At 42.6% G+C, this 13,184-nt stretch overlaps 1 protein-coding gene across 3 annotated transcripts in view; it reads right to left on the minus strand.

The window, feature by feature from the left end:
- Window positions 1-3,054: 3,054 nt before the first annotated feature.
- SLC35E3 (solute carrier family 35 member E3) overlaps window positions 3,055-13,184 on the minus strand; it is a 31,306-nt gene continuing 21,176 nt past the window's right edge. Inside the window, exon 4 of one of the 3 annotated variants that reach the window (XM_073788404.1) lies at window positions 3,055-3,364. In XM_073788404.1, coding sequence (XP_073644505.1) covers window positions 3,185-3,364 — 180 coding nt within the window. In that variant the 3' untranslated portion in view covers window positions 3,055-3,184. The other 2 variants (XM_073788406.1, XM_073788405.1) reach the window with 2 other exon arrangements.

Genomic DNA, 13,184 nt, shown 5'->3' on the forward strand with positions numbered 1-13,184 from the left:
AGCGCACCACAAAGAAGAGAAGCCCCTGCTCGCCGCAACTAGAGAAAGCTCGCGCACAACAACGAAGACCCAACGTAGCCAAAATTAAATAAATAAAAAAATAAATAAAAATAGGAACAAAAATTGATAGAGTAATTTCAAAAAGTACATTTCTGACTATTTTTTAAAGTAGGGCTGGGGTAGGGGGATTAGGGAGATGTTGGTCAAAGGGTAAAAACCTGCAGTTAGAAGATGAGTAGGTTCCGGGGATCTAATGCACAGCACTGTGATTATAGTTAACAATATTGTAGTATATATTTCAAAGCTGCTAAGAGACTGGATCATAAATGTTCTCACCACGAAAAAGAAATGATGATTATGTGAGGTGATGGAGGTATTAGCTAATGCTATGGTGGCAATCATACTGCAATATATGTATCAAATCACATGTTGTACCTTAAACTGACACAGTTTTATATGTCAATTATATCTCAATAAAAATAAAAAATAAAAGCAAGTTAAAAAAAAACCCAAAACAAAAAAAACAAAATACAAGATAGACCAATGGATATCTATTTAACAGAGTATTCCATCACTGAAAACTTTCCAAACAATAAGTGCTGGAGAGGGTGTGGAGAAAATGGAACCCTCCTGCACTGTTGTTGGTAATGTAAATTGGTACAACCACTATGGAGAACAGAATGGAGGTTCCTTAAAAAACTAAAAATAGTAGCAAGCCCACTCCTGGACATGTATCCAGAGAAAACCATAATTCGAAAAGATATATGCACCACAATGTTCCTTGCAGCACTATTTACAATAGCCAAGACATGGAAGCAACCTAAGTGTCCATCAACAGATGAATGGATAAAGATGTGGTACATATATCCGTATACAATGGAATATTACTCAGCCATGAAACAAGAATGAAATGATGCCATTTACAGCAACAGGGATGGACCTAGAGATGATCATACTAAGTGAAGTAAGTCAGACAGAGAAAGACATACATCATATGATACCACTCATATGTGGAATCTAATTTTTTTAAAAAAGATACAAATGAACTTATTTACAAAACAGAAACAGACTCACAGACACAGAAAACAAACTTAACGGTTACCAAAGGGGAAAACGTTGTGGGGTGATAAATCAGGAGCTGGGGATGAACACACGCACACTACTATATACAAGACACATAACCCACGAGGACCCACTGCATAGCACAGGGAACTCTGCTCAGTACTCTGTAATGACCTATGTGGGAAAAGAATCTGAAAAAGAATGAAGATATGTATGTGTAGAACTGAATCACTTTGCTGTACAACTGAAACTAACACAACCTTGTAAATCAACTACACTCCGATAAAATTTATAAAGAAAGAGTATTGTAAACCTAAAGAAATAGGAATCCAGTTCAAGAGGCAAAGCGTCTATTCGGGATCAAAGAATTGCAATTTGGGGTACCCAGATTTAGACAGAAACCCAAATAGGGTCTTGATTGCTGGAGAAGGGCTCAGGGTTTTTATGGGGAAAAGAGAGGAAGATGAGGTAAGTTGTTTTTTAAGAGGAGTTCGTTGGTGTAAGATGAGGTAATCGATCAGGTGAAGTGTTCATTGGTAAAAGATGAGGAAAAGCTGGTGGTCTCTAGGTCAAAGTCCATTGATATGTCCTGGTCCTTTCGGCAGAATATTCTCGTTTCTTTGCTGACTTCTTGGATTGTTGGCAGTTTGGTCCAGTTCAGAAGTCAGAAAAACAGGACATGCAAGGCAGTTCCTCTGGAATACCTGCTCCAGATCTATTTTAAATGGCTCCACTTATGTCATCTTCCATGGTATCCATCTACTTGATTTGTGATACGTTTCTACATCAGTGGATGTTTAAAAACATTTATTTCTAAAATTTCAGTAAAGCCAATATGACTTCAATTGTGGAAACAAGTCCCTTAAAATTTAAACACCAATTTAAAAAAAAGTAGAGTCCTTATCACAATTAAAAATAAATAAATAAGGTTAAAAAAATAAAAAGGAAAGTAGGATCTAGATCAGAACTGTGTCCGGCATAGCCATTTAGCAATAATGTGGAAAGGAAAGCGACCATGACCAGCTGTGTCAGGAGTCTCTTGCATTGCCACTGCAGCCCTCTCAGCCAGGCATCAAAATATTTGAAGCAGGAATTTGGCTGTGGTCCTTAACTCATTTTTTTAAAACAAATATTTATACAGTGCAAGATGTCTGAAAGACAGCCTGATCAAAACATACAAAGTCCCTACCTTTTTGGAGCTTGCAGGGCAGTGAAGGAGAAAGGCTAGAAACAAACAAGTAAATATATAATTGCAAATTGGGATGAAGATTTGGAAGGAAAAGAAATGGGTTCTTAAAAGAGAGACTAACAGAGGGGCATCTGGATGTAGATGTAGACACAGCCTTCCTGAGATCTGCATTAGGGGAAGCTGTCTAAGCAGAGGGTGGGGAGAGCTTTGCAGGAGACAGAAAGAAACTCTGACAGACACCATGAGTAATGATCACTTGATTACTCAGAGAGCTGCAGCATTTGGGGACATGTTAATATTTTCTTCTTCATATATGTGTCACTGCACACAGTTTAGTATTTTGCATAGGGCTATGTTCTCTGGCCTTTAGATTGACAGCTCTGCACAGTGTGCTGCATGCAAAGGACTCTTGACTCACGCTACCCACTGAATAAAGGACGATTTCTTTGAGTCTGCCTAGTTGGGAAAGTCCCCTTGGTTGGATTGCTTCACCCATGGATTTTGCATTCCTAGCATCTAACAGAGTGTCTGCCATAATCAGTGCTCAATAAATATTTGTGGAATAGTGAATAAAAGACCAAGTGGATGAATAAATTTTCTACTACATTCAAATGTCTATTTCCATGTGTCCGGTGAAACCACTCATTTAGTCATTCAGTCATTAAATGAATAATCAATGAACAGGGCGTGCCAGGCATTGTGCCAGGGCTGGGGGTACAAAAGTGAGCAGAAACAGACAAGACCTTGCCCTCGTGGAGCTTATAGTCTACATATTACAAAAGTCAGAGGTAGAAAATTAATCAAGCACATGTTGTATTTTCTTTATTGTCAGGAGAGACTAGGCACAGTGTCACACCTTGATTTAGTCACATAATTTCCAGAAGCCCAGAGCAGGGCTCCTTGGTGAGTTGAAGCCAGAGTCTACTATTCAGGCTAAGGTACAGATGGTGAAACCCTGGACTGGGGTTGGCCTCTTATAAGAAACACGGTTCTGTTGCAATCCAGAGGACAGAGTGCCCACAACCAGGGAGTAAGTCTGATTTCAAGTGACAGCGACTTTTGGAGCCAGGTTCCACCCTTCGCCCAGTGCCTGCAGATTGGGGTGGCGATGAACTGAGAAGAAGCAAAGCAGAGAAGATTCCACAAAGAGAGGATTAGAGAGATGCCACGGGTCAGCACCAACATCTCAAGAATGTGCCATGGGTGGTCTCACTGCCCTTGTTTCCAGGAAGGTTGCCCTCTCCCATCAAAGCTGACAGTTAGGTCCCCTTACTGAGGGCTGGGGTGGAGGTGAGGGAGTGGAGGGGTATCTCAGGCCAGGTTTGCTCCTAGGAAGGGAATTACAACCTTCCTGCTTCTCTGCATAGATTTGGCAGTAGGACACCATCCTTTTGTAACCTCCCTATCAGACCACCACGGAGGTTAGACTAGTCACTCAACAACCAATCTGCACAGAGGAACTTGTGCTGAGTAGACTGCTCAGCTTCAAAGCTCACTGCTCTTTGTTTATATCGCATTTAGAATAAAACAAAAGCTTCATAAAGAATCAATGTATCTCGGACTGCTCACATTGAGAGAGAAAAAAATTTTTTTAATAAATTTATTTTTGGCTGCGTTGGGACTTTGTTGCTGGGCACCGGCTCTCTCTAGTTGCGGTGAGCAGGGGCTGCTCTTTTGCGGTGTGCGGGCTTCTCATTGCGGTGGCTTCTCTTGTCGCGGAGCACGGGCTCTCTAGGCACGCGGGCTCGGTAATTGTGGCTCGCAGGCTCTAGAGTGGAGGCTCAGTAGTTGTGGTGCATGGGCTTAGTTGCTCCGCGGCATGTGGGATCTTCCCGGACCAGGGCTCGAACCCGTGTCCTCTGCATTGGCAGGAGGATTCTTAACCACTGCGTCATCGGGGAAGTCCGAGAGAGAAATTTTTAGGAGAATTGTTCAGAGAAACTCCTTTCACTGAGCTGATGGCTACTGTTCCTTCCTCAAATGATAGATTCCTGTCTGTGACTTGATAACTTCTAGTTCTCCAGACCCAAAGTAAAGAGGGATACATCAGATATACTACACACACACACACACACACACACACACACACACACACACACACACACTATGCATTTATGTGCACTAACAAGAAAGTTTTACCTATTGAGTGATTGTTTTCTAAAAAAGAGGCTCTAAAGATTACAAGTATAGGTTCCATGGCCATACTGCCTGGTGTTCTAGCTCTGACACCAACTCTCCCATTCTCTGCATGCCTCAGTTTCCTCATCTATAGAATGGGGATAACAGGATTACTGCAAGGATTAAATAAGTTAATACATATACTGTTATTATTGTTTATGAAAATAACATGGGAATCCCCCCTAAAGGAATTTTAAGGGCCATAGAAAATAGTGCTGTTATCCAGTCCTGACTGCCTTCTTTCTTGTCTCTCTCAAATGCTAAGCTCTTTCCTGCCTCAGAACTTTGGCCCTTGCTGTATCATCTTAGAAACCTCTTCCCCAGTCTTGTGCATGGCAGACCCCCTTTCATCCTTGAGTTCTGGGCTCAGATGTCACCTCCTCAGAGGGGCCTTCTTAAAAGCAGCCCCTCCTCTATCCCTCGAGACTATCACATTCTCCTTTTTTTTTTTTTTAATTTGGCTGTACTGCACAGCATGCGGGATCTTAGTTTCCCAACAAGGGATCGAACCCGTGCTCCCCTGCAGTGGAAGCGCAGAGTCCTAACCACTGGACCGCCAGGGAAGTCCCCTACATTCTCCTTGTTTATGCTCTTCACAGAGTCGATCATGCTCTGAAGTCACCCGTTTACTTCTCTACTTGTCGATCGTCTTCCATCACTGGAACTTAAGCTCCACAGGGGCAGTGATGTTGTTGTCTTGTTTGCCATGACATCCTGAAGGCCTCGGGCAGTGGTTCTCAAAGTATGGTCCATGGACCCCCTGGAAGGGTCTTGTAAGGTCAAAAGTCTCTTCATAATAATAGTAAGACTTCCTTTGCTTTTTCACCGTGTTGACTTCTGCCCTGATGGTGCAAAGGCAATGGTGGGTAAAACTGTTGGCCCCTTGGCATGAAGTCAAGGCCGCGGCACCAGCTTTACTAGCAGTCATTATATTCTTCTTCACCTCCGTGTACTCACAGGAAAAAAAAAAGCCAGTTTCACTTACAAGTCACTTAAGAATGTCCTCGAAGAAGCAGTCAAAATTATTTATTTTATTTAGTCATTACCCTTGAGTACGTGACTTTTCAGGATTCTGTATGATAAAATGGGAAGTACACATAAAACACTCTGGCTGTACACTGAAGTATGTACATTGGTTATTTTCAGGAAGAACTCACTCCTGATTGAGTTATGAGCTGGAGTAAAGTGCTTTTTTCATGGACATAATTTTCAGTGGAAAGAACAACAATATATCATGGACAGGAACACGGAACTAAAGATGTGGTTTTTGAGAATTACCAGCTTAGAACTGATAGTGAAAGATAATGTCTAATAAGTATCTGACACTGGTTTACCCACTGGCTGACAGACAAGTTTTCTGCTCTCAAGGAGCTTCCTTTTTGTTTTTTTAAATTTATTTCTAAATTCTTTTATTTTTGTCTGTGTTGGGTCTTGGTTGCTGCATGCGGGCTTTCTCTAGTTGTGGCGAGCGGGGGCTACTCTTTGTTGCGGTGCGCGGGCTTCTCATTGCGGTGGCTTCTCTTGTCGCGGAGCACAGGCTCTAGGCATGCGGGCTTCAGTAGTTGTGGCTCGCGGGTTCTAAGGCACAGGCTCAGTAGTTGTGGCGCAGGGGCTTAGTTGCTCCGTGGCATGTGGGGTCTTCCCAGACCAGGGCTCGAACCCATGTCCCCTGCATTGGCAGGCGGATGCTTAACCACTGAGCCACCAGGGAAGCCCCTCTCAAGGAGCTTCTAAGAGAATAAAGAAAGAGTAGAGGTCAGGATTGAGGTTTGCTGAATATTCGAAGCTAGGGGCAAGGAAGAAAAAGAGAAGTCAACAGGAAACCACTTAGGAAATGCATTAGTTAAAGAAACATTTCTGCAAGCAGTATTGCTTATTATTAGCAAAGCAGAGCGGTTACGGGCTACACGCCAAAATGTTCAGACAATCCTCTTATAACTGTAACTGTAATGGTTTTATCCAGCAAAATGAGATTCTACTCACACTAATACTACTTTAAAGGATCTTGCTTTTCTTCCTTTAATAGAGAATCCTTGCTTGCCCAGAGAATTCTCAATACGAGAACATCCTGAATTAATGGGCAAGTGTCAATACCACAGGTATCCCTAATTATGAACACTTCGTCAGATTCACAATAAGAATGACAATTAATTTTTCATCCCTGTGTCACATACATCGTTGTATTCATTCCAAAAGTGACTTAAGTAGATGTATAACTGATTCGCTTTGCTGTACAGCAGAAACTAACACAACGTTGTAAATCAACTATACTCCAATAAAAGTGAATTTTTTAAAAAGTGACTTACATTTAGAGTGCAATCACAAACCTTAAACTTTTAAAAATAATCCTCTTAATAAACTCAACTTGCATTTTTCTTCCCCAAAGACACTGGCCACAACCAGAGTTTAAACAAGACTTTCTCCCGTCGTCCATGTTGTGACTGTGCATGCATTCTGGGTTAGCCCAGAGTCTGAGGTTGTTGAGCCTGAATCAGTGCCCTATGAGGCAGATGCTGGAGAAAACAAGTCTCATTTTCATAGGCTGAGGGCAGCAAACTGCATTCCTTCAACCTCAAGTGTCATGGAGAAAACTCTTCCAATTAGAAAAGAAGGCTCCCGGAAAAGCATATGGAACATTTTTAATTTTATTTAAAATTTTAGAAATTATGCATTGAGATTTTAAAATAAAATTTTAGAACTAATTTAAATAGAAGGAGTAACAGATCTAGGACAACCAGCTGTTCCACATTAGGAATAATATTAGAAATTGGGGCCAGAGAAGTGGCCCAAAATGTCCCTCTTGGTCACTCCATGTTTAGCAGCAACCCCTATTTATTTATTAATCACATGTATGTATGTATGTATTCATTCTTTTAATCTTCCTGAGAAGTTCTGAGAATGGCTTCACCATTTCCCTCCTCCTGAGCTGTTTTCCTCATGCTTTGCTTACATCTTTTCTGGTTCCAGACACATATCTTGGGTCAGAGAGTCCACTCCTAAGACTTCTAATCTCACCTGTAGTGACTTCCAAAGCCTCCTTGAAGCCACGAGATCACCTGGTTCAACACCTGTACCTTGAAATCTGATCATTCAAGATTCCAGTCCAGGGGGACTTCCCTGGTGGCACAGTGGTTAAGACTCTGTGCTTCCGATATAAACCCACGCACACATGGTCACCTTATCTTTGATAAAGGAGGCAGGAATGTACAGTGGAGAAAGGACAGCCTCTTCAATAAGTGGTGCTGGGAAAACTGGACAGGTACATGTAAAAGTATGAGATTAGATCACTCCCTAACACCATACACAAAAATAAGCTCAAAATGGATGAAAGACCTAAATGTAAGGCCAGAAACTCTCAAACTCTTAGAGGAAAACATAGGCAGAACACTCTATGACATAAATCACAGCAAGATCCTTTTTGACCCACCTCCTAGAAAATGGAAATAAAAAAAAATAAACAAATGGGCCCTAATGAAACTTAAAAGCTTTTGCACAGCAAAGGAAACCATAAACAAGACCAAAAGACAACCCTCAGAATGGGAGAAAATATTTGCAAATGAAGCAACTGACAAAGGATTAATCTCCAAAATTTATAAACAGCTCATGCAGCTCAATAACAGAAAAACAAACAACCCAATCCAAAAATGGGCAGAAGACCTAAATAGACATTTCTCCAAAGAAGATATACAGGTTGCCAACAAACACATGAAAGAATGCTCAACATCATTAATCATTAGAGAAATGCAAATCAAAACTACAATGAGATATCATCTCACACCAGTCAGAATGGCCATCATCAAAAAATCTAGAAACAATAAATGCTGGAGAGGGTGTGGAGAAAAGGGAACACTCTTGCACTGCTGGTGGGAATGGGAATTGGTACAGCCACTGTGGAGAACAGTATGGAGGTTCCTTAAAAAACTACCAATAGAACTACCATATGACTCAGCAATCCCACTACTGGGCATATACCCTGAGAAAACCATAATTCAAAAAGAGTCATGTACCACAATGTTCATTGCAGCTCTATTTACAATAGCCAGGACATGGAAGCAAACTAAGTGTCCATCGACAGATGAATGGATAAAGAAGATGTGGCACATATATACAATGGAATATTACTCAGCCACAAAAAGAAACGAAATTGAGCTATTTGTAATGAGGTAGATAGATCTAGTCTGTCATACAGAGTGAAGTAAGTCAGAAAGAGAAAGACAAATACCGTATGCTAACACATAAATATGGAATTTAAGGAAAAAAAATGTCATGAAGAACCTAGCGGCAAGACAGGAATAAAGACACAGACCTACTAGAGAATGGACTTGAGGATATGGGGAGGGGGAAGGGTGAGCTGTGACAAAGCGAGAGAGAGGCATGGACAGATATACACTACCAAACGTAAGGTAGATAGCTAGTGGGAAGCAGCCGCATAGCACAGGGAGATCAGCTCGGTGCTTTGTGATCGCCTGGAGGGGTGGGATAGGGAGGGTGGGAGGGAGGGAGACGCAAGAGGGAAGAGATATGGGAACATATGTATATGTATAACTGAATCACTTTGTTATAAAGCAGAAAGCTAACACATCATTGTAAAGCAATTATACTCCAATAAAGATGTAAAAAAAAAAAAAAAAAGACTGTGCTCCCAATGCAGGGGGCCTGGTTAGGGAACTAGATCCCTGGTTAGGTAACTAGATTCCACATGCATGCCACAACTAAGAGTTCACACGGCACAACTAAGGAGCCCACGAGTGCAACTACGGAGCCTGCCTGCCAACAACTAACGAGCCCACATGCCGCAACTAAGGAGCCTGTGAGCCGCAACTAAGACCTGGGGCAACCAAATAAATAAAATAAATATATAAAAAAAGATTCTAGTCCATTCTCAGCATTAAGTATCCCAAAACAATAAAAGATGGCTTAAATTGTTTGTTTGTTTTTGTTTGTTTATTTATTTTTAGGCCATGCAACACGGCTTGTGGGATCTTGGTTCCCTGACCAGGGATTGAACCACTGGGCCGCCAGGGAATTCCCTGTTTTTATTATTTTAATAAATGCACACAAAACAAAAAACTCTTCAACCTACCAACCATTTATAATACCATCTCTGTTAATCTTTACTGTTAAAGGTAAAGGTTCCACAAGCACTTGAAAAGAATGTGTGTCCTCTGCTTGTTGAGAAAAGGGTCCTCATGAAACCTATTAGACAACTTTATTCTCAGGCCACTTGCTCTATCCGCTTCTGATAGAGGTGTGTTAAAAATCTCGATTATCCTTTTAATTTTATTATTGCTTGTTATGTTGTTCATGATTGCTTTCTCTCTGTTACACTTTTTCTTTGCTTTTTTTTCCCCCCTCTTCTCCAACTTTCTGTTGAAGAGATGCAAGGGAGGATCTGGATGCCTTGTTCCAAACTCCTGCTCTGATGGAAAAAAACCCAGTAACTTCTGGCACACATGTACTTTTTGAAAGTGGAGAAATAGATTTAGCCCCTCATGCACTCTCCTGCTTTGCCTACGTGAAGTCCAGAAGTTTGTCAAAGGATGATGAGTCCTCATCCTTCACCTGTCACCTCTGCGTTTCTGGCCCTTCCTGAATGGGAGAATGGAATACAGGAGCAATGAAAGACAGGGAGACCGGGAGGGTGAGGCAGAGCACAGGCAGCTCCTGTAGTTTTTAGTGGATAATTCAACCTTGGATTTTAGGGATAGCTCTTTTATTCCTCCTTCTCTCTCTCTCTCTCCGCTTTCCTTCCTCTAAAGTAACATTGAGGTTTAGGGGGAATTCTTCAGGGAATTAATAAAAGCTGCTGTAGGGAAATGCATTCATTCATCTGTCAAGTATTTAAGTGCCTGCATTTGTATATATCAATGAATAAAACAGATCCCTATCTTTGTGAAGCTTACACTCTGGTGTGGGGACGGACAGTAAACCATAAATATATGACTATGTTAAAATGGTACAGTATAAAGTTACAAGTTCTATGGAAAAAAGAAAAAAGTATAGGGCAGGGTAAGGAGAGTCCACATTGCTGGGAGTGAGGGTGAGGCAGGCCTCATGGAAAACGTGAGGTTTTGAGGAAAGACTAGAAGGAAGTGAGTTAGCCACACAGACAACAAAGAAAGAGCTTCCCAGGCAGAGCTGGAGCAAACACCCCAAGCTGTGAGCACGCCTGCAGCGTGCAGGGACAGAGCGTGAGGGCCAATGGCGGGGGGCAGAGGAGGGGCTGAAGGGTGAGAGGAGATGAGGTCATACGCTACATAGCCCTGAGGCCACTCCTTGGATTTGGATTTTTGAGTAAAATGGGGGCATCACTGCTGGGTTTCAAGCAAAGGGGTGACACGACAGGACCTCTCTGGCTGCTGTATTGTGAACTGTGGAGAGTTAGGGTAAAAGTGGGGAGATCCTTTAGGAGGCCATTGCAATATAAGTGGAAACGGATGAAGAGGTTGGATTCTGGATCTGTTGGGAAGGTAGAGCCAACCAGCCTGCCAGACTGGGCAAGAAGGTAAGAAAAAGAGAAATGTCAAGAATGACTGAGATTTTTCATCCGAGCAAACGGTAAGGGAATGTTGCAGGAGGAGTGGGTTTGGGGTGGGGGAAGATCAGTCTGGTTTCGGGTGTGTCGGTTTGAGATATCTATTGGACTGCCCGGCGGAGATGCTGAAGAGGTCATCAGACTAATGAGTTGTGTATGAGATGCTCCAAACTTTCCACCACACATGCTCTTCTTGTCCCTCCACTAAACTCCAAGACTCTAGTGGGCAGGGGAGGTCTGGGAATTCAAAGCCCCTAAGAGAAGACCTGCGGTAAGCCAAGTAACCGAGAGGAGGCCAGGCTTTAATCACAAAGCTCCTCATAACCAACTCACCTCATGGCCCAAACTCCGGCCATCTCCTTCGTATTCTCCCCACATGGGTGGAGGCAATCCTGCACGAACTGTTTGAAGACCAGCTTTTTACTTTCAGTCCATTGCAGAGTGATACTTTTGTAAAAGACAAAATCAAATGCCTGGCTATCATAGCAGTACCAAACTGCTATAGAAGTTTCTCAACACTTATTCTCAATTTCTGTACTTACTTTGTTTGAACAGGTAACAAACTGCTCATGGGCTGGCACTGGTCCACAGACCATCCCTTGAATGGCACTGGCCTAGAGGACTTTTATGGCCCGCATGATCCAGGAGTAGTTCATAAACCCTGCGATGGTCATTCTTTGAGTGAACTTCCTTTCTAGCAGGTTCTAGATGTTCATCTTGACTTCCTGATTTCTCTGACCCCTTAGGGCAGGGAAATTCAGACTGTCCCACTTGGATGTGCATCTTCACGCCGGGAAAAAGGGGGAGACCAAGGTTGGGTTAGAATGGAGATAAACATGACAACATTCAAGAACCCATGATGAGAGGCCATACTTCTCCAGAGCCACACAGTGCTGTGTCAGGGGAAAAGTGGACAGAAGTTTTAGCTCATAGTTTCCTTGGCAAAATCCCTGAGTTTCAGAACAGCATTGAGCTTTTTCGAGGTGTAAGAAATTCGCAGGCTTGACACCCCTGTGAGGAATGGTGTTTGAGTACAAGCGCTGCATGTCCTCAAGATGTTCTTTGATTACAGAAGAATGGTCCTCTGTTTGGCTGAATTCTCCATGACAATCATTCTGCGATAATAAGCAGACATTTCCTTTCAGCACAGAGGTTCTCACCAATGTCCATAGCCCTGTGTGTGGGCACTGGGAGACCCTCTAGTGAAGCTCCCTCTTCCTATGGTTTTATGGAGGTCCTGGACCATTATCAGAGTGAGTTTTTCCTAGGTCCTCTTATTGAATATCTGTAGAACCTTCAAATTGATGCCTGGCTCCAAGACCTAGGCATGACCTTGTAGTCATTGGTGATACTGCTTCCTTCATCCACCAACTCAACTTGAAGAACTGCGGGAAGTAGTGGGGATGAGGTAGTGACTGAAGAGGTGTAAGGTTGCTGGGGCAGGGGGAGCATTGGGTAATTGGGGATGACCACAGTCAGGGAACACAAAGAGGATGGTGGAGGGCAAGGTAGGCCACCTCCCACTTGGTTGGAAAGTTTGTTCCTGGTTGGAACTGGTTCACTCACCCCAAGCCAGCAATAGCCCCATGTTTGGACCCCATTCGTGAGTCCCCAGGTCCATCAGATCATTCCCTCTCTTCCATCCACCTCACTCGCTGGGGTTTGGTGCTCTATGGAATGCAAGGATGGCTGGCGTCAGGCTAGCCACTAGCCTATATTCACTTTTAACCAGTTAACGTTTACTTATTGCTTCCTGGATTGTAAAATCTATCGGATAGATCAAGTCCTCCATTTTTACCCCTTTTTACCCTCAAAAGTTCACTGGCATACTTTTAGCTGCAAGTATCAATTAAAAGTGGCTTAAACAAATCAGGGTTTATTTCCATCTAGAATAAGAAGACTGGAGATAGGCAGCTGATGACATTGCTTAAGCAGCTCAGCACTTCTGGATCAGGTTCCTTCACCGCTCCTTTACCAATCAGCACAATTCTAGATATCCACGTTCTGTGGATGTGGCAACATGGTAATAAGAGAATTTAGCATGTCTAGCCTCTAGAGGGTAGGTGAACAAAAACAGGGATAGGTATTTGGTTAGGAAACCAACTGTGTCTTCCATAGCATTTTTGCCTATTTTTCTCCATATAATGTTTTGGTAAATTGTATAAAGCATTCTGTTTCTAACAAATATGGCCAAGGCGTCACTCCATAATTCTCTAAGAA

The sequence above is a fragment of the Tursiops truncatus genome, chromosome 11 (genome assembly GCF_011762595.2).
Source record: "Tursiops truncatus isolate mTurTru1 chromosome 11, mTurTru1.mat.Y, whole genome shotgun sequence".
Lineage (NCBI taxonomy): Eukaryota > Metazoa > Chordata > Mammalia > Artiodactyla > Delphinidae > Tursiops > Tursiops truncatus.